The sequence below is a fragment of the Mytilus galloprovincialis genome, chromosome 3 (assembly GCF_965363235.1).
Source record: "Mytilus galloprovincialis chromosome 3, xbMytGall1.hap1.1, whole genome shotgun sequence".
Taxonomy (NCBI): domain Eukaryota; kingdom Metazoa; phylum Mollusca; class Bivalvia; order Mytilida; family Mytilidae; genus Mytilus; species Mytilus galloprovincialis.
The window spans coordinates 74,737,225-74,761,404 of NC_134840.1; the positions used below are offsets into that span (position 1 = coordinate 74,737,225).

At 32.0% G+C, this 24,180-nt stretch overlaps 2 protein-coding genes across 2 annotated transcripts in view; both read right to left on the minus strand.

The window, feature by feature from the left end:
* LOC143068924 (cathepsin L-like) overlaps positions 1–2,092 on the minus strand; it is a 44,323-nt gene extending 42,231 nt beyond the window's left edge. The window contains exon 1 of the mRNA XM_076243306.1: positions 1,797–2,092. Within this exon, the coding sequence (XP_076099421.1) occupies positions 1,797–1,988 (192 nt within the window). The 5' untranslated portion in view covers positions 1,989–2,092. The remainder of the gene's footprint in view (positions 1–1,796) is intronic.
* Positions 2,093–4,757: 2,665 nt separating this feature from the next.
* On the minus strand, positions 4,758–24,167 carry LOC143068929 (uncharacterized). Its single transcript, XM_076243321.1, has 14 exons — positions 24,083–24,167; positions 17,370–17,531; positions 16,858–16,982; positions 15,317–15,401; positions 14,735–14,861; positions 14,297–14,340; positions 13,652–13,817; positions 12,753–12,814; positions 12,304–12,405; positions 11,015–11,324; positions 10,331–10,442; positions 9,783–9,890; positions 9,320–9,409; positions 4,758–8,563 (listed from the first exon to the last, which is right to left on the minus strand). Exons 1-14 carry the CDS (start codon positions 24,086–24,088, stop codon positions 8,488–8,490), a joined length of 1,575 nt encoding a protein of 524 aa, XP_076099436.1. The 5' UTR covers positions 24,089–24,167; the 3' UTR covers positions 4,758–8,487.
* Positions 24,168–24,180: the final 13 nt, after the last annotated feature.

The following is a 24,180-nucleotide window of genomic DNA, read 5'->3' on the forward strand; positions in this document are numbered from 1 at the left end:
CGAAAACCAAGAATAATGCTTATTTGGGCCCTTTTTTGGCCCCTAATTCCTAAACTGTTGAAACCAAAACTCCCAAAATCAATCCCAACCGTTCTTTTGTGGTCATAAACCTTGTGTCAAAATTTCATAGATTTCTATTAACTTAAACTAAAGTTATAGTGCGAAAACCAAGAAAATGCTTATTTGGGCCCTTTTTGGCCCCTAATTCCTAAAATGTTGGGACCAAAACTCCCAAAATCAATACCAACCTTCCTTTTGTGGTCATAAACCTTGTGTTAAAATTTCATAGATTTCCATTCACTTTTACTAAAGTTAGAGTGCGAAAACTAAAAGTATTCGGACGACGACGAAGACGATGACGACGCCAACGTGATAGCAATATACGAAGAAAAATTTTTCAAATTTTGCGGTCGTATAAAAAAAGTGATCCACGAGCACTTGTTTTCTATCCATGGCAAGATCTACTATCCCTACAAATGTATATATTATGTATGTGATCCTATTGAAGAAACTTCAATTTTACCTGTCAGGCCAACAGGTATCATTGTGTGATGGGTTTTCATACTAATAACAATTTTCACTGTAGATTTTTTATTCCTGTGTGTACTCAAATTTTTAAAGCATGTTCTGTCTAATGTTTTTAGGTATTTCGATTTTTTTTTGTCAAGGCTCACAACGATTTTTTACTGTTTCCGGTGCCGGTTATTTTGTGATTTTCGTATGTCAAAAAACGGCATCATATGTTTTGATATGAAGTAAAAATTGGATCTGTACACGGACAGGAAATGACTATAAAATCTGGAAATGAGTATTTTCTAAAGTCGTGGTTTTGGTAATTGATTGAATCATAAAGAAAGTCATTTAATTCTTTTCAGTACTAAAACTAACTTGTGAATAGCATTTTGTTGATGTTTCATAAGCTGAAATTTTAACATTCTGATATTTTTTCAGATTGGCACTCAGTTTTTACAAAAGATATTACTTTTTTTTAATTTAAAATGCAGTTTTCATAATTTGTGATTAAATTCAAAAAGCTAAGACTATTTTCATCTTTATGTATTAGGGATGTATAGAAAAAAAAAAAGAGTTGTCAATAGAATATTGAAGGAATGGAGTTTGAACAACCATTTTATATAAGAACCCTGTTAATTTTAACTCGCTGGTTTGTACTTTAAACGACAAAAAAAAGCACATGACAGTCACATGTCTTGAAGATCTGGTGTCTGACAGGCAAACGACATATCTGTACTTTATGTAACCCTTCAGAATTTTTCGCAACAACTATTCTAGCGAGGCATATTTTTGGCATTAAATAAAAATGGCTAATCTGGTCAGTTTTATTAAATTTGTTCTAGCGTCTGTTAAAGCGACTTTGAATATGTTTTAAATTTGTCAAATTGTAGTGTTGTTGTTGTTTCAAATATAGAAACAGAAAAACCTGCCACAATATACATGTACATGTGTGAAATCAAAACCGATGAAATATAGGGGATACGAAATCATATGACATACGAAAACATTTATATGTCACACCGATAATCCATGAATTTTTAAATAACCCTTCATATAGCTGTTTCTTTCTGAAGGGATTTACTCAAAATATTTTGATAAAACGGAAAAAAATATTGTGGAGTTATAAATATCAATATTGGCTTTATTGCGTCACAACTACTTTGGGTCAAACCATGCACAAATGCAAACGTATCCATGGGCAATGACCACTAGTCAGGTTATGTCTTTGTCTTATGATATGTCAATGATATCGGCAGATGAGAATTGTAGAAGGCCTACTATACCTGTCTTTGAACATTAGAGGCCTGAGCTCTCAAATCCGTGTCAGTGTAAACAAGGTTTTGTTTTTGAAGTTCTTGTTTTGTTGCTTCAATAACTTGGTCTGGAATTTCGGATGCAGCTATACTTCCCGGACTCCCAAATCCTCCTACACAAAATACATGTCCAACCAACCCAACGAATATAAGTAATTTCATTGTATATATATATCGAAACAAGGCAAACTTTAATCTGTCATTCCCGCACTGCTTCCTTCTGTTTATAAACAACAACGCCACCTATTGAGGATCGTATTTTCTCGTGTATGTATGTTCCTCCAGTATAAGGAGCACTTTTAATTATAGACACGAGCTGTTATGTGGAATATTACAGGTCTTTGATGTCAGCCAGATCCAACTGGTTACCTGAATCGAAGTAACTAACATTTGTGCATGACCAAAAAGTTATAGTGCAACTTTATCATACTTCTTTTTATATTATCCATTTAGTGTGGACACAGATTGGTGTGGATAGTATGTTTGGGATGTTTGATGGTATTTTCTGGGTTCTATGTTGAACTGTGGTGCACAGTGACAGCTAACTTGTACCAAACACTGAAAATAGCAGTGCCTTTATATGTTATTTGAAGTTTTATTTCAGAATAATTTAATTTTGGATGTAACACATCTTCTGATTGGCTGACGTTATTTTGTTATCAGACCAGAGACATAATTTAGTCATGTGACCGTGACGTCATCAACATTTTTTCAAGGTTTTCTACGGTTTAAAATGGAATTTAGAATTAAATTATAAGAAATGACTGTAATATTTTTTCTGTCTATTCGAAATAACATAAAAAATGTGGTGTACACTGTTAAATAACCCGCTACGCGCGTTATTCAGTGTGCACCACATTTTTTATGTTATTTCGAATAGACAGAAAAAATATTACAGTCATTCCTTAATTAATTTGTGTGTTAACATATTTGTATGTCGAAACTATAAGCAGTTTACATAAAAGCCCTATGGAAACAAGCTTCAAAATTTTATGGGTAAGTATGTTGGAAGTATCATAACAGCATTAATATATGAGTCAAACGTTTATAGGAAGTGTGTTTTAAAGAAGAAACTGCAAATGTATGTGTCTGGTGATGGTCAAGACCAGACAAAATATGTGTATTTAGGTGTCACAGAATATAAGTTCCGTCATAATATTTATTCCAAAGATAGTTTATTATGTAACAAAAGTTCCAATTGGAATTATTGTTATGTGATATTTATTCCATCAGCATAGTAAAAGGACCAATGCCTCAGAATTTTTATCACATAAAATAAATTCCAATTGGAAGTTTTATTACATAATAAATTATCTTTGGAATATATATATATATTATGGTGAAAATTTTATCTTATGGTATAACATTTTGACATATCATTCATTAAAATGAAAAAAATGGAAAAAAGTATTATGTAATAATTATTCCGATTGGAAAAAGTATTATATAATATCTTTTCTGACCCAAAAATATTATTATATTCTATCCATTACCATTGGAATGGTAAACTGGTATTTACAATTATATCTAACTCATTAACACTTTTCATTTTACATAACCCCATTTGGAACCCTTTATTTTTGGCCGATCAATGCATTTGAATGGGGACATATAGTTGGAACCCCCCCTTTTCAAAATGTCTGGATCCGCCCCTGGCATCTAAAACCTGTTTTGATTTATATAATAATCAATCAGGTGTAAACTAAACTTCAGCATAATAGGAACATCATCAACATATAAGATAAGTTCCTAATATCAGTGGAACAAATATAATACAGATGGAAAAAGTATTCCATGACATAATTTCCGCAGAACAAATATTATCATAATATTGTTTCCCTCAGGAACAAATATACGTTGACATGTCTAGTACGATTGAAATCTCAATTCTAATGTACAACAAACAGGCTTGTTTGACATGACATTCTATGCTTTTTTTCTAATCAAACAGTCAATATCAAACTTCAGATGTCCTTTCTGTTATTAGTAATAACTTATTAACTCCCAAGTTTAAGCATATCTAAACTCATTACTTGCTTGTGTGGACTTGTGCCACATAATAAAAGAAAAAGAAATCTGGTTCAAACCACAATAAAACATGTCAAGTTTGGTTTTTATTTCCATGACTAGTTTTGAATAAGACAATGTTAATATACAACACCGAAGGCAGAATTAGAGTTGGGTCACCGCAAAAATTTGGTAGATTATATAGGGAAACACTGTAGCACGATCAGAGCTTGCACCCTCTTAGGCAGTCAGTGGGCCTACTTATTCAAATTTATGGATCCGCCACTGAACGCTACCAATAATATGAAAAGAGGCCAAGTGATAACAATAGCTCACAAATCCTTTTGGAAATGAATTTAAAACATAGGATAAATAATTGATGATTACAAAGTTCATTGCATTGCCATATTGGAAAAGTTTTTTCAAACTGGTACAATTTTATCTTCTTGTTATCCAGCACAGCTGAATAAAATTAAAGCTGTGCAGATATTGACAAGCTCTTTTCTTGTAAACTTTAAAAAAATTATCAGGTGGATATGATGGAATAAGATGATCTCAGATTAATATTAATTACTGTGGATTCGCATACCAATGGTTTTTATAAGATCAGGTGAACCACGAATTTAAATGTTCAAGGAATCACAAATTTGCTATTTGGTTGTATACAGACTTCTACAAAACCACGAAATCAACTATTCTTGAAAATACAACTTTTCCTCAATCCATCAAAATTGATACCCACGAAAATAAATGATTCCACAGTAAATATGGATGGTTGTAATTTCCTTAGAACTTTTTTTGTTGTTGATAAAAGGTGGTCAAGGAAATTGTCTTCCATGCCCCATGCATTTAGTTCTGGAACAGTTTAAAGGCCAGACGGTTGTCAACTTTGGCCAAAAAAAAAAAAAAAACATAATAAAGTCATTTGCTCAACCACTTCTTGCTTTATTGCAAACAAATAAATATTTTGTACAATGATTCTTATGTAACTGAAAGACGAAAATGAGTTTCCATTATTTTGCTAAACCTCTAGTACAATACTCACTATCATTCTATAAATTATGCTTTGACATCGTTTTTTTTTTAATTCAGAATGACACAAATTGTTGTTGTGAAAATAAAGGGAAGAGCCGACCTCAGATACCTGAAGTCATACCAGATTCGGTTTATAATTTTTAGGAAGCCAATACACGGTGCAAGTAAATATATTTCCTTATATCAATTTTAAAAAGAAACTACTGCACACAAATGGTAACGATATATAGGTTCCACCACTGCAACAAGTGTGTTACCATATTTCTTCACTTGAGACATTTAAATTTTAATAAACTGAGCACAAGGCTTGCCAAGCTTTTTAAAATTAAAATTTAACAGTTGAGAGTGGAGAAATATTGTAATACAAGAGTTAAAAAGCTGGAATCTGTTTTCCTAAGATTTTTTTTCTATTTTTTAAAATTAGAACAGAAAATTTTATTCTTTAAATGTGACTTCATCAGGAATGGTCGCTTTTTTCATTTTTCACAATAGGAATAGTCAGAAGAAACCAAGAAAGTTTGATGTCATAATTAAATTCAACCGATCATTTCACTAGTGAGGAGAAATATTTTTCTCATATCGATGTAGAAATGTAAAAATAGCACAAAAACTAGAGAAACAGTTTTGTAAAAGAAAATCTCTATTTTTGTATCTAAAAACTTTTTCATTTAAATTTTCAAAGTTGTTTTTTAAACAACTTTGACTACCCATCAGGGTAATATATATTTTCCTTCATAAAAGTTAAAGAATAGAAATTTAATTTGGTGTGGCATATAATTCATGTTACTATATGCAATTAAAAAAACACAAGCCACAACTGCTTAGTAATCCATTGGGGAAAAGAAGATAGAAGTGACCAATTTTTTTTCCTGCTATGAATCCCTACAAAGGGAGATAATTCTATTGTAAAACCATTATTTACAGAACTAATTTTTCAATCAAATACATAAATTCTAAACAAATAAACAGTATGTAGATATAATAGTAAGATCAAACACTCAGGAGCCTCTGGCCTTTGTTAAATCTTGTATTATTTTCAATTTTAGTTTTTTGTGTACAATTTGGAGTTTAATATGGTGTTCATTATCACTGAACTAGTATATATATATGTTTAGGGGCCAGCTGAAGGACGCTTCCGGGTGCAGGAATTTCTCGCTGCATTGAAGACCTGGTGGTGACCTTCTGCTGTTGTCTGCTCTATGGTCGGGTTGTTGTCTCTTTGACACATTCCCCATTTCCATTCTCAATTTTAACTGTTATATTTATTTGAAAGCATGGGGGAAACATCTTTTATAAAGATTTATTTAAAGAGTTTAATTCTACTTGAAGGTGATCATAATTCACTATGAATAAAATTTGATTGAGGGACGATGTTTTTAAATATCTACCAAAAGAATAATGAAAACAATCAACAACAAAATTTATACATAGCAACTCCTTATCTAAATTCAATTTCTAAGACTGTAATATAAGTGAAAATTTAATCAATACATAATTTTTCGAGTATCTTACTACAAGTATTAAATTTCATAAAATGTTGAGACTAGGACCTTAACAAATAAACAAAAAGTGCGAGTATGGAAATACTTGGGCCATGTTTACAGATCTTTGATGTGAAAGATTGGGGTCGTTACGTTAAGAAAACAAATGAGAGGAAAGGTTTTTCACAAATTTACAAATAGAAAATCAATGGTAACTTTACATGTATGATGAATAAAAAAAAATAGCTATGCCTTGCTTATTATAAATTTTCACAAACACTGTGTGAATAATGAGCTTCAATCAAGAAGTATGTGAAAACAATTGAAAATTCATTGCACGAAACAACATTTTTACCTCTCAAAAAAGACCTGTCCAAAAGGACGTCATAAACAGATCTAAGGCTATGTTGTCTAAAAGACATTGCCCAAAATAAAGATAATATTCACAATATACCCACAAAATATTAGTTCATACTCCTTGGCAACTTGTTTCTCACTTGATAACTGCTATGACATCAGAACAAGAATGTGACTCCAGTACACGGATGCCCCATCTGCACTATCATTTTCTATGTTCAGTGGAACATGAAAATGGGAGAAAATCTTTAATTTAGCATTGAAATTAGAAAGATCATATCATAAGGAACATGTGTACTAAGTTTCAAGTTGATTGGACATCAACTTCTTCAAAAACTACCTCGACAAAAAACTTTAACCTGAAGTAGGACGAACCGATGAATGGAATAACAGATGAACGGAATAATGGACGAACGGACGCACAGACCAGAAAACATAATGCCCATAAATGGGGCATAAAAATAATTGAAATTTTAACACATTCATACTACTTATCAGATTTAAAGATTTGGACTTATATGAGCAAAATAAATAAAACGGTTTATAAAAAAAAAAACTTAAATAAATATCACGTAACATACAAAATAAAATGGTTTATAAATAAAAAACAAAGCATAAACAAATATCACAAAACATACCAAGTTACATAAAACCAGAATAAAAAATCTTATTAAAAAGATACAACCATCATAATTTAAACATAATAAAAACAATAACAAAAATATTTTCCATATCTCAGGAAAGAAATAGATTAAACACTTTGGAATCAATCAATCCAACAAGGTTAAATTGCTAACATAATGATATTCTGAAATCCAACAAATTGATATTGTAAAATTCAATAACGTTCATATTTTTCAATTCCAGACATTTAACAGAAAAATTATCATTCTTTTATACAAATTTTACATTTTTGAGATATCTTGATTGGAAAAAAAACCCCAAAATGATCAACCAGTGTATTATCCGAATTCAAAAATCGTTAAGGAGAAGGTCTCCAAAGCTACCGTAACTTTAATGGAATTAATTGATATATGATGAGATGGGGTTTTAACAACAGAATATCAGATGCATTAGAAATTAATTAAAAATAAAAAGAAGTTTTTAAACGTTTCAATAAAACTCGAACAAAATTTTTTCCATTATAAATTATGTTCTATTACTATAATAATTTGCAAATAGCTCTATAGCTCTCTATTAAAAGAGAACTAACAACAATTTGAATTCAATTATTTAATTTTAATTAAGCTTGTTCATTCAAGCCATATGATTCTTACATCAATTTTGTCCCTTAACAATTAAATCCACAACGGTTTCCCCACCAAAAATCTAAAAATGACTATCAACATCAAAATATAATGTCACAAATTATGTAGTTATATATATAAATATCAAAGGAACTGCTACATTCTAAATGACGTTACTATAAAAGTCTAAACACCACTTCACTGATGGCTCTTGTTATTTAAGATCATAAAATAATCAAACTTGCACAGGATTAGTAATTCTTTACTATTGACCATGAAAACATGATCATTATAACAAAAAATAAAAATTCAAATCTATCTAGACCTACATCAAGTATAGAATATATCTTAACTACCAATGGGCATTATCATGCATAATCCCGCTACAAGTTTAATCATATAACGGACAGTAACATCTTCATTTACATCAAATTTAATTAGGAGGATGGATCAAGAAAAACTTCATATCCAGTAGGAGGGATTGACCCTGAGAATCATCATTTACATCAATGTCCAGAATGGATCAAAATGTTTTTAGTTGTCATCACTTGAGACAGATTCATCACACAACAGATTTTTCATTGAAGATGCATAATCTTTAGCTTTCTCTCTGAAAGGAAAAATAAATCACAGATATTAGGTAAAACAGTAATTTTGTAAACTGAAAAAAATAATGCAATGCTTTTATTATGCAAAAAATTGACATGATAATTATCATTGTACTCACAATTTTTTGCTGATAACATGTATAGATATGAAATTATTAAATCTGCATTTTGTTGGTTATCAAATAATCCAAATAAACCAGTTTTCGGTGGAGTTAATGTTGCACCAGCAGTGTTGTCTTTACGTTCTTTTAGTATTGTCAATTGTGTTGCCTGTTTTTTTGTTGATCTTTTGTACCTTTTCTCTTTTCCTGTTTACTGTTTATTTAAACGACACTTAGACACAGCTTTCCTATGTAATAGGAGAGACAAATACACATAAACTTACAAATAACATAGAAGCAAAATGAGTAGAATACATAAAACGAAACAGTATAAATATTTTTTTTACAAAACTAAATGTATACCAAAAAAGTCAGTGCAATCTGTAGTATAAATAACCATGTGATCACTTTAACAGAATCAAATGACAATTGATAGTAACAAGAAGTCCCAAGAGGCCCCTCAAAAGGCATTTTAATTCTAATCAAGAAGAGTCTATCCTTACTAATCAACGAAGTATAACAGAAAATTTAATAGAAAAAATGAAAATCGTTAAATAAAATGAAACTGTGGATAAATAATCTCCCATCCACCTCACAGTCCTTAAAATTTAAAGAAGTTGACACCTTTGTTATTAACAGATTTTCATGGTAACATACCTATAAGGTAATTGGTCATCTGATGCCATCTGCCTCCAAGCATGACCCATCATTTTACTTATTTGGGAAGTATGGACACCAGGGTTAGATCTGAAACAAAAAAATAATAAAAATGAAGAATGAAAAAAACAACCCTAATTATTGGACACAAATTCCAAACATTTTAGTGTTTATAAGTTAACCAAGACATTATAAAGAAAAAACAAGTAATACATCACATCTAAATTTACTAAACAGTATGTGTATTTTTGACATAATTAAAAGGAATAACTATGACACCACCGACATATATTTAAAATAAATTTTAACTTGAATGTTTTTTTCTTCAGATTATATAAATACTATTCTATATATCTGTTAAAAGAAGTTGTGCTGAACATGCATGAAATACTTGCTCAAGAAGGTTAAATAGACATCAATCAATAATCATTAAAAGAAGTATGTAAAAATACAACAAGCTCACTCAATAAAAGATCTTCTATTCAAGCGACTGAACATCATAAATCCATTCATCCATGTTGTTTTTCTGTGGTCTATTTTTTCTACTTTTGAAACTGAAGATATTGCAGAACTGAAAAAATACAACAAAGTTTTTTATAATATTGATGAGTCCCATATAGTTTAAATAGTCAAACATTTTTTCAAACAATGTTAATACTAGTTTTTGATAGCCCTCTTATACAATTCTTCCATATTAAAATTGAAATTTTGTTCTCGCATGTAAAATTTAATTCAATTGATAAATTTTCATGAGGGCTATTCCAGAAAAAAAATAATTAATATATTGTGCCTTCCAACCCCCCCATACATTTTTTTCTGAAATAGCCCTGATTAAAAAAATTGTTCGTGAAGAATATAATCTATTTCAATATAAAGGCTTGGAATTTTTTCAAAAGATCATTTTAGTACTACAGACAATACAAGTCTGATAAAAATGAATGATCATATTTGAACTGACAAGGAGTGTGCTGCATTTTAGGTGTAGTTAGAGAACCAACTGATATAATGTACCTTGAGTGACTATTTGGAGGTTGATTTTCAATATCCCATTTCTTCCTACGTGATGTAGAAGATTTGTGAAATCTATAAATATCAGGTTCATACGACACAAAGTCTTCATCGACTGAAAAAAGAAAAAAGAAATTAAAATATTCATATAAATTGTTTATGATATAGATATAGATTCTAATTCACCCTTTTAACTACAATATCTATCCACTCGTTATATAAAGTAATTAAATTCCAACATGCATTTTTGGCAGTTTGTCTATTTCAAAATTGTCCCAGCTATCATATATATATAGGATCTTGCTGTTACTTGAAAAAGCAATATATTGTTTAAGGTAGATGGGGGAATGACTAGTAAACCTCTTTTGTTTTGTAGCAAGAATGCAATCATGGCGACCTCACATTTTTTCATATGTTTTAAAAGATCATTTTACCAGCTAAAGCATTATTTTTAATTTAAAATTTTATCAGTCAGGTTTATTAATTCTCATACAAAATTAACTTTTCTATTTAAAATACCAAAACTGAAAATTTTGCTCTCTGTAGCTTAAAAAACAGATTTACTCAAACTTTTCAATATATTTGTGAAAAAATCATGATATATAATAAACTTTGGTAAAGTATGAAAATAGTTTTCGACACTAATCTATTTCAAAATATATTTATGGACTATATATAGTATACTACCTGGACATTCTTTTGAGAATTTGCTTTCAGTTCTCATCCATTTTCTATCACTTGGTGATGACATGGCTGGTCTTCTGTGGGGTGAGACATTAGAAATATCATTAAATGGCGATCTCTGGGGTGTACTCTGTTTTCTCTTGTTTCTATACTTGGTAGGAGTGATGCTATAGTTAATAGGAGTAGGTGGAGGATTTGAGGACTGGGATAATGTTGTGGCTAGAACACAGTCAGGCGAAATAGTTCTCAGAGGAGATTCACAGATATCCATGTCCTGTTTATCTTCTCTTATACCACATTCATCACTACTATCCTGTAATGAAATAAGATACATTTTTTTTTCAGTGATTACCTCCCCTGTACAATATTGATCTGTAAGGCCAAAAAGAAAAAAACATGTCTGTTTCTTGCTGCCAAGGCAAAAAAATCAGGGTCAGTAGGTCAGGATTTTTTTTTATAATTATTATTATTATTTTTTTGCACTCCCTGTCAGATTTGCAGTTGGTTCAATGTCATGTTTGGTTGGGTTCCTGTACCCAAAAGTGTGTCAATCTCTATAAAGAAGCTTTAATTGACTTCTCCTCCTAGTGCCAACCTTTTTTAAACCTTAATTGTAGTACATGTGTGCTGGGAGCAGCCATTCTTATTGTTTGGGCATAATATGATACGGTTCCGGATATCATAATTTTCTGGACTTGAAAATTTTTTCCCGGAATTCAAAAAAAAAAAATCTAGGGTTGGGGGTTTTGATCCGGGGTCTGTTGGGCAGCAGGAAACAGACATTTATATTTTTTTGACCCAATACAGTTTGATAAAAATGTTCTTAGGGATTATCTACCCTGTATAGCAATGCTATTGAAGTGAAAAATAAGAAACAAACCATCAAAGTGATTTTCTTCCTAAATATCAGTGCTATCCTGTAGTGAGCAATAAAATACAAACCATCTTAGTGATCTTTTTCCCTGTAAGACTGTTTTATCTTGAAGAGAAAAATACGACAATGCTTTCCTTTAAAAAAAATTAATACAAGGATATTTGGTGATGGTTTCTCCTGAACATCATTACTATCCTGAAATGGAAAATAAGATACAAAAATATTTAATGATTATCTCCCCTGTGCATCACTGCTATGATTTTAGAATTATCTCCCCTGTACATCATTGCTATCCTGTAATGAAATAAATAAATAAACAGGTTTTACATTTTGGATGATTATAAAGAATAATCTATATTAAATCACTATGAGAACAAAAATAAAATGAAGTACCCATCTCTTTTCTGATAATACTTACTATAGTCTGATGGTGTGGTATTTTACCAAGTGGACTAGACATCAGATCAAATGCATCAGGAAAATTATCCAGTTTTGAAGAGGATGGTAGGAAATCTTCATTCTGACAAAGAAAAAGGTTAAAAAGCTACAATGGTTTTGATTTCCAGAAATATCCAAATTTTTGACAAAGTTAATTCACTAATATTCTGCATGCTAATGCATACTAAAATCAAGCTACTGCTGCATAAAGGAAAATGAAAATAATGCAAATCAACAAATCTAAATTCCATTGTGGTTTGAAACCAGTGTATTTTAACTTTTAATAGATGCATTTATCATTGAAATTGTGTAAAACTGTACACAGAAAAAATTAAATAAATATTACTGCAAATTCAGGATACTGCATACAAATAAATATTACTGCTATCAGAATCCAAAATGTGAATTTATTAGATAAAATATTATTACCAAATAAGGATCTTCATAATGTTCAGGAACACAGCATGCATTATCATCCAGGAATATGTCCTCTGAAAATTAGAAATAAATATTGTTTTGGGTAAACTATATGTAAATGAATAGAGAATTTGTCCATGGGACACTAATGATGTATCCTCTTGCATATTATGTTATAAAGCGCATCACTAGAGAACAGTAAAAGTGATGTTACCAAAATTGAAACTTGATTTGTGTTTTGTAGTAAGAAGCATTGTGTACAAGTTTCAAAACATTTGGTTGAGGAAAACTAAATTTAGGAACAGAAACCAATTTTAGGGACATACAGACGGACAAGGGTAACACTTAATGCCCCTTTGATGCATCATGGAGCCAAAATATATCTACAATAAACTCTGCTTGACTGAAGTTACAAACTCACTAAAACACTATTATTTAAAAAAAAAATCAATTTGTGAGTCATTACTGGCAAGTGTCAGCATTAATGAAGTAATATGTTGCTGTGTAGTTATAGGGAAAATTCCAGTCATTGTGCACACTCATTTTTATAAAGCGAATGTTTTTCTGTTGCATTAAAGAAGGAGCTGATGCAGTTCTTCCAATCACCAAATGATTTCACCTTGTACTTGTTGTTTCAGGTGTTTTATTTGTGGACATAAATCCTTTTACAGAAGAACAACTTGTCATATTTGCTTTTAATTGGAGCTGGAGTTCTTATGAAAAGGAAAAAGGATGAAGTAATCTGTCAACATAGATGTGACATGTTATTCATAACACTTGGCCTGACCAAGAGTTACATATGCCTTCTTTTGTTTCTTTCTAGTAGAAGTCGTTAACTGTACCAGGAAAGTACTAAAGTGTTAAAATATTAAATTTCTTACCTAAAATAAAATGTTATTTATTCAACTAACCATTTATTTTGAGCGTTGATGATACCCCTTGCGAGTCTTGTGAGTTGGCAACCATTTCCTGAGTAATAGTATGACACAGATCATCTGTAGTTGAATCTATTGTTGGTGATGAGATCTTTTGTCTTCTCTTCTCCATTAACATCTTCTTGTTATTTTTAGGAGTCACCTACAAATTAATTTCCTTTAAAATTGATTTGTTCTTGAAATTTTAATAAAAAAATTCATTAGATATTTGAAAACTCTGTAAAAATGACAGAGATTGATATACAGTATGCCTTACACCACCTTGGCATACAAGGCTACAATGTTAATATCCAGCATTAGCTCCATCAACCAATATGAATTTGTCAATGAGGGTTTCTATATCATAGGTGGAGCATAAAAATATGATATAAGTTTTCTGTGTTTTATAGCATAATTTCAGATTATTTTAGTTGAATTGAAGTTGCATGCCCAGTATGGTGTTTATTTTTTTCATAATTGAGAGAAATTGTAAATTAGATAAGTCTTGGTTGTGATTAAGATCCCAAGATTATGACACTGAATTTATAATTTTTGCTTTTATATTACGTCCAGTGGCATATATTTTTTGCATAATCAGGATGGCATTATAATGAATCATTATAAAATGTATATTACTGGTACCTTGCGTTTTATCATCATTACTTCTTCTTTCTTCTCAGCTAGTTCTGTTTAATAAAATAAAAACTTATGTATGCAAATATATAATCTTGAGGGTTTTTCCTGACCATCCCTAATCTATGAGAATTTGTCTCAACTTACTTTTCTCCAACATATTAGCTGTTATTGTAACTACATTTTTTTTAACATGATATGTGACAAAATTTGGCATAAATATATGTTAAGTATGTACTTAGGTCAGGTTTAGGAATTTTTGTCAAATGTTCAGATTTTTTCCCTCAGATACAGGGTAAAATATTTTGGAAAGTGTCATTCATAATGACAAAACTAGAGAGTCCCAAAAGGATTTTCAAACAGAAGGTCAAACAAACCGTCTAAATTGTGTGGCAGGCTAATGATATATGATGCAATTCTATTCATACTATATGACATTAGATTTACCTGACCACTGTTCTGTAATAAAATTAGTTGACATTCTTAGTTGTTTTATACCAAGATGGCCACACACAAAGCTAATTGTATTCTCAAGGTAACAAATGTAGGCTATAATTCTTTGCATCATCACAACCTGTAAATACGTAAAAATCATGCATCCAATTGTGGTATTGTTAAAAAATAAATAACTAATTGCTGAATGTTATTAGTTTATCATGCTGAGACAGGCCAAAACATTAAAAGTGAATGTAACATGACTTACAAACCACTTCAAACAAACTCTCTCATATCAAATATTTGCAGTATGAAAATGTGTGTTTTTCAATTTTCATATATTTTATTCATGGATTTTCCATAGATTTAGGTATCATTCTATGGTTCCACATATAACACATCGAGACCATGGAATTGATCTTTTTGTTCAAACACCAACAAACATAATATAAAATTTTCATTTTACTTATATGTATTGGTAATTCTTACAAAATTCTCAAGTAAATGAAACCACCCACAATACATTAGTTTGAGTGTCCCAACTATGACAAATTGTGAAACAACCCCTTTAGGATTTAACACTTTATCGTATACCTTTGTTTCTTTCATGAATGGACTTAAACCAGGAACTCTGTCACATACTTTCTTCATACTTTTATTTAACGTGTGATGACGTACCCTGCAATAGAATAATGTCAATCATATATCACAGGTAAAATAGCTACAGACAATTTACGTCCGTAAAAAATCCGTAATACGTCCGTATTATACGGCACGTAAACGGACGAATAGTACCACGGACGTTTCCACGGACGTAAAACGTCCGTTGCTTCTCATCCGTAAAACGTCCGTAATACGGATCTTTAGTACCACGTCCGTAATACGGACGTTTATTACCACATCCGTGAAACATCCGTAGCTATTTACCTGTATACAATATAGTGAGGCACCACCAAGGACAGACTGCCATTGTTAATACTAAAGCAATTGAAAATTCAACAATATATTAACACATAAGCTAACAATTTGGCTTCAAGCAGTCCTTGTTATATATATATTTATTAACCCTTTCAACGCTCCACAAAAAAATAGAAAAATGGCTGCTGCTGCAGCATTCTTTTGTGTTCATTCATTCGAACAGTATATGCCTTTTCAGACTGCTGTATCTATTTTGTTATAAGAGATACAGAGAAAGTTATTGCATGAAAAATGCCCAGGAGAGTATGAACTGTAATGTTAGGCAGTTATTTCAGTAATTTTTTTATCAGGTTACCTGCATTTTCAGGTAATTAACAGGTAAAAGGTGTAATTTATAACATTTGTGTTGAATTTTGAATAAAAACTGCTTTTAGTCTTCATCTATTTTGTTGTTTTACCTGCCATATAATAAAGAAGACACCAATTGCTTGATTTCCTAGCATATTGCACCATACACAACGTATTATGTATTTGTGGCACAAATCAGTGGCTCCATCCTCAAAATTTTCAGTCAACCTCCGTTTTCCCCCCTTTTTCTACGTCTCGTAATGATCGATCAAATCATATTTCCCACACGAATTCGCGATAGAAATGCTGAAATATTTCCATATTTACAGCTTCGTTTCAGATTTCCGCCATTTGCATTTGTCAAAATATTTGTTTTTATTTTCCTTCAATTTTCCTTCTACTGCATGATTTTACAATAAAAATTGCCGGGAATTCAAGTGCAAATGAGACTTTGTATATCCTCCATTCATACAAGAAAAAATTAGAGGACCCGAATGAAAACCGAATGGTTGAAGAGTCCTGATGAAAAATCTGTTGTCATCGCGACATATGCCGCGAATAGCAGTGGCGGACGGCGTATGTCATCGCTGCATATGCTGTGTATGGCGTTGAAAGGGTTAATTCTAATTCCATTGTGATCAAATATGTTTTATTTGTTGGAAAGTCAAATGCAGCAATTTTTTTATGTACATGTTATTTTCTGGAAAGAATGATTACTACATGTATACTAAAATGTCTGGTTAATGTATGCTTTTGAAGTTTTACAATTACATGAACGTGTGACAATCTTTAAGGACGACTCACTAGATTATAAATAAAGTTACAATATATATGTATAAGTTACAAGGTCAAGTTCATATCTTTTATACCTTTCATTTTCTCTGTGTCTTTCCATCATTTTCATCATAGTTCTTGGCGTTTTATTTTGGCCAGCACTGCGAATCTTCTTGTCATCAGGAGTAACAGCCAGAACTTCTGCATTATTAGGACTTTTCTGCAGATAAAAAAATTGCTTTAGGATTGAACAAACTTCTTTTTAAAATTAACTCTAAATTCAATTATAAATTTGAGAACTGATTTTATTATTATACCAGCTTCAACTTTTGTCCTTCCACCAGTCATAATCTATTCCATTTTGAAGCGTACTAACAGGTTAACTTAATTAGATTAATTGATTGTTGGTGCTTAACCCAACTTTCAGGACTCTCGATCATATCATGGTAACCAGTTTTCCAATCTCAATTTTATTCATAGATGGAGGAAGCAAGAATTTTTGGAGAACCACAGATTATCAGTAGGAAAAACTTAAAAAAAAAAGAAATTCATTATTCATAACATCAAATGTACGGTAAATGAGAGACCTTAGTAAATCTAATTTTACCTGAGGAGTATTCAAGTAGGATTGAAATGGTAGCTGGGATATGTCCGGGACACTCTCCTCATCCTCAAGGTCATCCCCATGGATACAAAACATAGGGTCATAAATGTACTGTCCTGGCTGGCTTTCCTTAAATGACCTGCCATCACTAACATTTCTAATTGGCTGAAATAAAAAAATTAAAAAAATGAATAACAGTATACCTCAGAACATTTTCTTTTGTTCATTTATGAACTGATCATGAAGAAGAACAAATTACCAAATGTTATATCGTGTTTCATTTAAATGTATATCATCTTCAATATCTTGAAATGCACATCTCTCTATTTTTTAAATCTATATAAAATTGAGGATGGAAATGGGGAATATATGCAAAGAGACAATAACTGGACCTAAGAGTAGATAACAGCCAAAGGTAACCAACAGTCAGGGGACTTACTGAAATAAGTGATTTTTAAATCACTTATTTGAGTAGCAAATTCGAGGTTTTGTCACAAATTGGGATTTTGTAGTTTTTTCAAAATTTTAAACACATAGGTTTAAATAACATCTTTTAATTAGTAAAATTTAAAAAATATGAACTTTTTGCTTCTTTTAAGTAGCAAGGTTTATGCCTTTGATGCTATCATTTACCTGAAAATTCTATTTTAGTTGAAAAAATGCTATAATAATGGCTTTACATAATGAACTGATACTTTCTTCAAAGATTTTTCACAGCAGTGGGAGTATTTTTCCTGTGAAGTTCAAGGTTTCATCTTTCAGATTATGTAATAAAATTCTACTGTTCGCGATAAAAATTTCACTGTTCGGGGGTGTTGAAATTTGTGGGGGTTATTAAAAGAATGATACTTAAAGAAGTGATTTTTGGGAAGGAAATTGAGGTCTGATACTTAAACAAGTGATTTTTATGTCATTATCCTAGATTCAGTACAAGGTCATCACCTGAAATGACCTGGTCATCCTAGACAACACAGATGTTGGTTCTGATAAGTTTAGAAACATAATTAGTCCCTGGATCATTAGTATTCTATATTTAAAGCTACACTAATATTAAATCACTTCTTCTAGTGATTAATTTGTACTACTTAAATAGGTGATTATTAACACTTTCAGTACGGCATTGGTTTTTTTGGCGCGTTCGTATAGCCGTAGATTTATTAGCGCGAGCAGTTTCGTGGCCGGGATTAATTTGACATGTGCTCACAAAAAAATCGTCTCGGAACTTCAAACGACAATTACCGCTATTTGAGATCGATTTTCGTTAAAATATTTTAAGGTTAAGTCGTACCCTACTTGTTTTGAGTTGTGGTGTGGTTAGAGCGATATGAAAAGGAAGCAATATCAACAGTTTAGCTCTATGACGAACGAGTTTTTTTTTATAACTGAATGTTTACAAATACATGTCTGCGAAGGGGAGAGTTTCTTCTGACCGTTCCCTTTCCGAGATATTAACTTACGTTCAATGTTTCGTTTTTTTACAAAGAATAAAATGAAATGTACATGACAACACCATAACTGATTAGGAAGACGATAAACAACCGACAACATGAGAAGTACCAGCGATTGAAATCCGCCATTTGCAAAGCGTCGTTCATGTCAACAACAATTAAAGAGAGATAACTCAACTGTAATTTGGCGGACGACAACTCTTTTTAAATACGTTGCTGTATGTTTTAAGTCACTTGGGGTATAACAGAATTTCTTGTTACGGTTCTATGACAAATAAAAATTTGTATTTGTTCAATGATTAAACAAAAAATCTCTGTATTTGTCAAAGTAAATTACCTTCCTTGAAAATATTCATTTCAAACTAAGTAACAGGCATGCAACCTAATAGCAATTTAAGCAGATAAAAAAAAATACATTTAAAAAAATAAAAATCAAATGAATAATTAGATATTTGACATAAAAAATACTCAAGGTATTGATATTATTTTGATTTCTTTTTTAAACTGCTATAAGGTTATATAACAAACAAAAATAACAGTGTTATAAATTTTTGTTACTTGCCTCTTTTCAAGTCTTTAAATTTTTTTTCAGTGTCCATTTTACTACATTTTGTTCTCTTTATAAAATTCCTTCTTTATTTTAAAATGTCTCTTGATACTGTCTTTTTGAATATATCCTTCATCAGTTATTCTTTAGTTTTTTTCATAGTTTATAAATAAATAAATTCGCAAATTGAAACGGTAAAGTCAATAAATTCAAAATTGTCTCGAACTAACAACATAGCTATAGTACTAACAGTAACTTTTAACAGAATGGAACACCGTGAAACACTCTGGTAGACAGAGGTGCTTTCCACAATCTAGACAGCCATATTTTGTTTGTCTACGTGTGTCTTGCTGATTATTTTTCACTCTCATGTGACAGACATGGCACCAACTTTTATTTCCAAAGGAACCTGGCAAGTGTCTCTGTGTAAGACGGTCATCAACCGGGACAAGTGATGGACGGCCTTTACGAACTGAACCACCTGTGTATCCACCTATCAGTCCAGCTGCTACTCCCTTTGAAAACTTCAAAAAGGTTAATGGTCTCTTACCAGGGCCTGGTTGATGATGAGGAGAAGCCAGAAAAAGCCTAAAGGCATTAAATTTCAACATTTCTATCATTGTGAAGAAAATCCTTTTAGGCCATTTCAGTGTTTTGTGTTGGAAAACATAATACTGGATGTACTGGTCAGCCCTATCAACCCCTCCCATGTATTGTGTGTAATCAGAGATCATCTGTGGACATGGTATCTCTTGTCGTTGAAAAATACCATCTGCTTGTTGCACATTTCTCTGCACTGCACCTACTGAGAAATCGTGTATACTTGATATTAAGTTTACATTTTTTTTGTCCTTCCATACAACAGCAGCCACTGCATCCTTCTGTCTAAATTGCATGTCCCCACGATTAGTAACACCTTCAGGGTTTTTCTTCATTATATCTTTAGGAAGCTCTCTCCTATTTATTCGTACAGTACCACATGCAGCAGTGTTAAAATGTTCAAACAAGTCTGTAAATAAGGTGGGAGAAGTGAAGTAGTTGTCCATATAAATATGGTACCCTTGCCCTATAACATTTGCCTTTTCAATACAATTTTTTACTACACGGTTTGCCAGACCATGAGCTGCGGCACCATTTATCCTCCCACTGTATACCTGACAGAAGGAAACATATCCTGTATTAGCTTCCGCTATCGCCCACATTTTTATTCCCCATTTGGTAGGCTTGGCTGGCATATACTGCTTAAAAGACAGTCGTCCTTTCCATGGAACCATCACCTCATCAACCGATAGTTGCCTTTTAGGGATATACTGGTTTACCATAGAATCTGTGAACATATTCATTAACGATTCAATTTTGTATAATTTAGAATAATTGGGATCCCCTGGCTGTGGGGCTTGCTCACTATTTGAAAAATGGATGTACCGCATAATTTGCATATAGCGATCCCTTTTCATGACTTTACTGAAGTACAGGGTCTCCAGCATAACATCTGTGCTCCAGTAGGATTTAATATCTGGTTTTACATTGATTCCCATCAAGAAACATAAACCTAGAAAAGCCTTCATTTCTTCAACAGTTGGTGTAACCCATGGGGATTTATTTTCATCAGGATGATCACGAATTTGTTTATTGGCATACCTGTCTGTCTCCTGTATGATGTATTGCAAAATGGCATTGGTAAACAACAATGAGAAAAAATCAACAGGCTCTTTATCTGGATCTAAAACTGTGGTAGGACCAGTATTTCCACGTGGTAAAAATATGTGTGGTAATCCCCTCTCATAATAATTAAAATTTTCATGCCACCCATCAGCTTCAGCAGGACGGTCACCAGCTTCATCAACAAGGGGTTCATTTTCATCAGAAAAATCATTTTCACTTTCATTTTCACCATCAACAACATCTAATTCACCTATCCCAATTTGTGCAAGCCTATCATTGTACCGCTGTGCAGCTGCATCAACTTCATTTTGCGAAAATCCGTCAAACTCTTCATCCGAAGATTCAGACATTTTTTTAAATTTTCACCCAGACGACAATACTACGTTTTTCACAACTATTTTACTATGGAACCGCCTTTTAGCCTAGAAAAATTTGATTGGCTGCACAAAAATATGGATTTCCTTATTTGGGAGAACACCTGCACATCGTGTGAAATTTATTTGTCGGCAAAAACCGTAAACTTCCGATCGTCAACAGAGCGTAAATCAACAACATGCAACGATGATACATAAAGAGACAGCCATTACCGGCTTATCTTATTTATTAAACAGTCCTAAGTAAATATTATTAATTTTTAAAACAGCGATACATAAATGGTTTAAATATTTTGTGTGGAAGGTAATGAACTTTCATTTTTTAAAGCGATCACGTTGACTACACATGTCAACAAAATTGAAAAAATGGCGGCATATTATTTTATCATGAACGCAAATCGAAAGTACGAAGAAATGACATAACAATGACTTTTATTGTCAAAATTTATACATAATATTAAAAATTGAAACCTGTTTACACATTGTGGTAACGTACGCTTTACAGCTTTACGTAATTGATCTGATATTAAAACTGAAAGTAGGTCAGAGTATTTTTCGTTGTCCATGATGCATTTAGGCATCACGCGGCCGTAGCAAGGTGATGCATTCAGGCATCATACGGCGGTACCTAGGTGATGACTTAAGGCATCATACGCCTTGAATGGGTTAAAGAAAGACAACTCTAACTTCCAACCTTTATGGAAATAATGTTACTTGAATCAGTGATTTAGAAAATCACTTGTTTAAGTAAGTCCCCTGACTGACCAATGAGTTTTAAACACAGCGAGAAAATCCTGCACCCAGAGGTGGGTCTTATCTGGCCCCTAAAAATTGTCTTTTAAAGTCTATATCACTAATCAACTTTCCAGAACTTATAGTTATATGAAAAACAATAAAGCCATACAAACAATATCTGGAATTGACTAATTAATTAACCAAATTAATTTAATCAAGCAATTAAAATCAAACAAAGATTGAGATTACCCTGGTGTTTAAAGGGACGGTTTTGTTAAGGCTTTAGTATTCTACATTGTGTTAAGTATTCTGTGTAATCTGCTGTTGTTTGTCATTTCTTGCAATGGCATTGTCAGTTTGTTTCAAATTATAAGTTTGATTATCCCACTTCGAAATAAAATTAAGAAAGGAAAAAACAATTTAAGATCGTATGACAGGATTGCCTTCCTTAGTAAATGTGGTAGATTCTTTAGCTCAGTTGGTATACATGCTGACTTGTAACACAGAAATCCCAGATTCAAGTCCCAGTGGAGACAAAGCTGATTTTGTATGTAGAATCATGCTCTCTGGTTAAACTGGCGCAGTGGTTAGAGAGGAATACTAGCTAGAGTATGTGTGTGAGAATCATATTGTATGAGTGGAAGTGTGATAGGATTGCTTCCCTTAGTAAATGTGGTAGATACTTAGTCAGTCGTAAGCAATTGAGCTAAGGAAGAGCTTCATTAGCTCAGTCTATATAGACCTTGCCTTTTAACACAGATGGCCTGAGTTTGAGTCAAGGTGGAGACAAAACCGGTTAACCTTTGACAACACTACTTTGAATGTATCATGTAGAATCCTATTTAACCAGGCACCATTTGACTTTTTTATAGGTGGTATTTGACTTGTAGACCACACAACAAGAATGTCTTAATACACTATTGCTATTTAGTCCAATACCCCAAAAATCTGTTACAGTCAATTGCTGAATAAACAAAAGTTCATCTTTAATTAGGTGAGGCAGTAAAATTTGTTTAGAAAGCAAACTTTTAAAGACAAAAACAAATGTCATAAAAACACTTTGTTTTATGGGTTTATGATGGTGTCCACAGGTCTCTTTGAAAAGTTTTATGCACAAAACAGGACCCCAGTAGTGTTACTGAAATGTTACCTTAAATAGGGCTGTGATGTCATGAAAATGTTCTATAATTTCAAAACTTATCTGTTTTGGATAAAGAGCATTACCCTCTGTTGCAACATCTTTATAACCATTACCACTGGCTAACTTTTAAGGATTATGTGTCCTTGTGTTTATTCAATGTTTAATATACATATGGAATTTTAAAAGAAAATCCACAACCTTAATTTTCCCCTGGTACTCAATTATGACAAATGGATGATTTTTCCATGCAGTGCTAGCAATGACTTCCTTAAAACAAATTTATAAATTGAGATAGTGGCTAAAACAATATGGACCAAATCAAGTACACCTTCTACATGTTATAGGGTGTGCTCGACTTAAGTGACTCAGCACAATGTTGTTTTTATAATTTAAAGGTTGTTCAGCACTTTTTGCAAACAATAAACACTAGCATATCATAAAAAAAACAAGTGAGTAGCATATACATAGGGCCACAACCTACACAAGTTTTCGACAACTGAACGTGATAGGCCTAGCAGCCATTTACATTTATTAAGCAGTTATGCTAGCTACACGTTCAGTAGTCAGAAATATATGTGGCCCTATGTAGCTGCTACGATATTGAACGCAACTAAGAGTGGTTTTCGAGATGTAATTTGTAAATACAACTATTTATCCAAATCATCAATGTTTTTAGACCGGTTGTCTTTAAAAGGTGTTTTATAGGGGTGTAGACGAATCGTCTAAATGTAAATGCTATTCGGTCTTCAGTTTTCTTGTTAATGATAAGATGTGACAATGTATCATGTTGTTATAATTTTCCTTACAGGCATTTTTAGGGAGAACTGTGATTTTAATATTCCCGCCGCAGTGTACTCATGGCGGCTGAAAAGATCTAGACAAATACCGTCAATTATGGAATCAA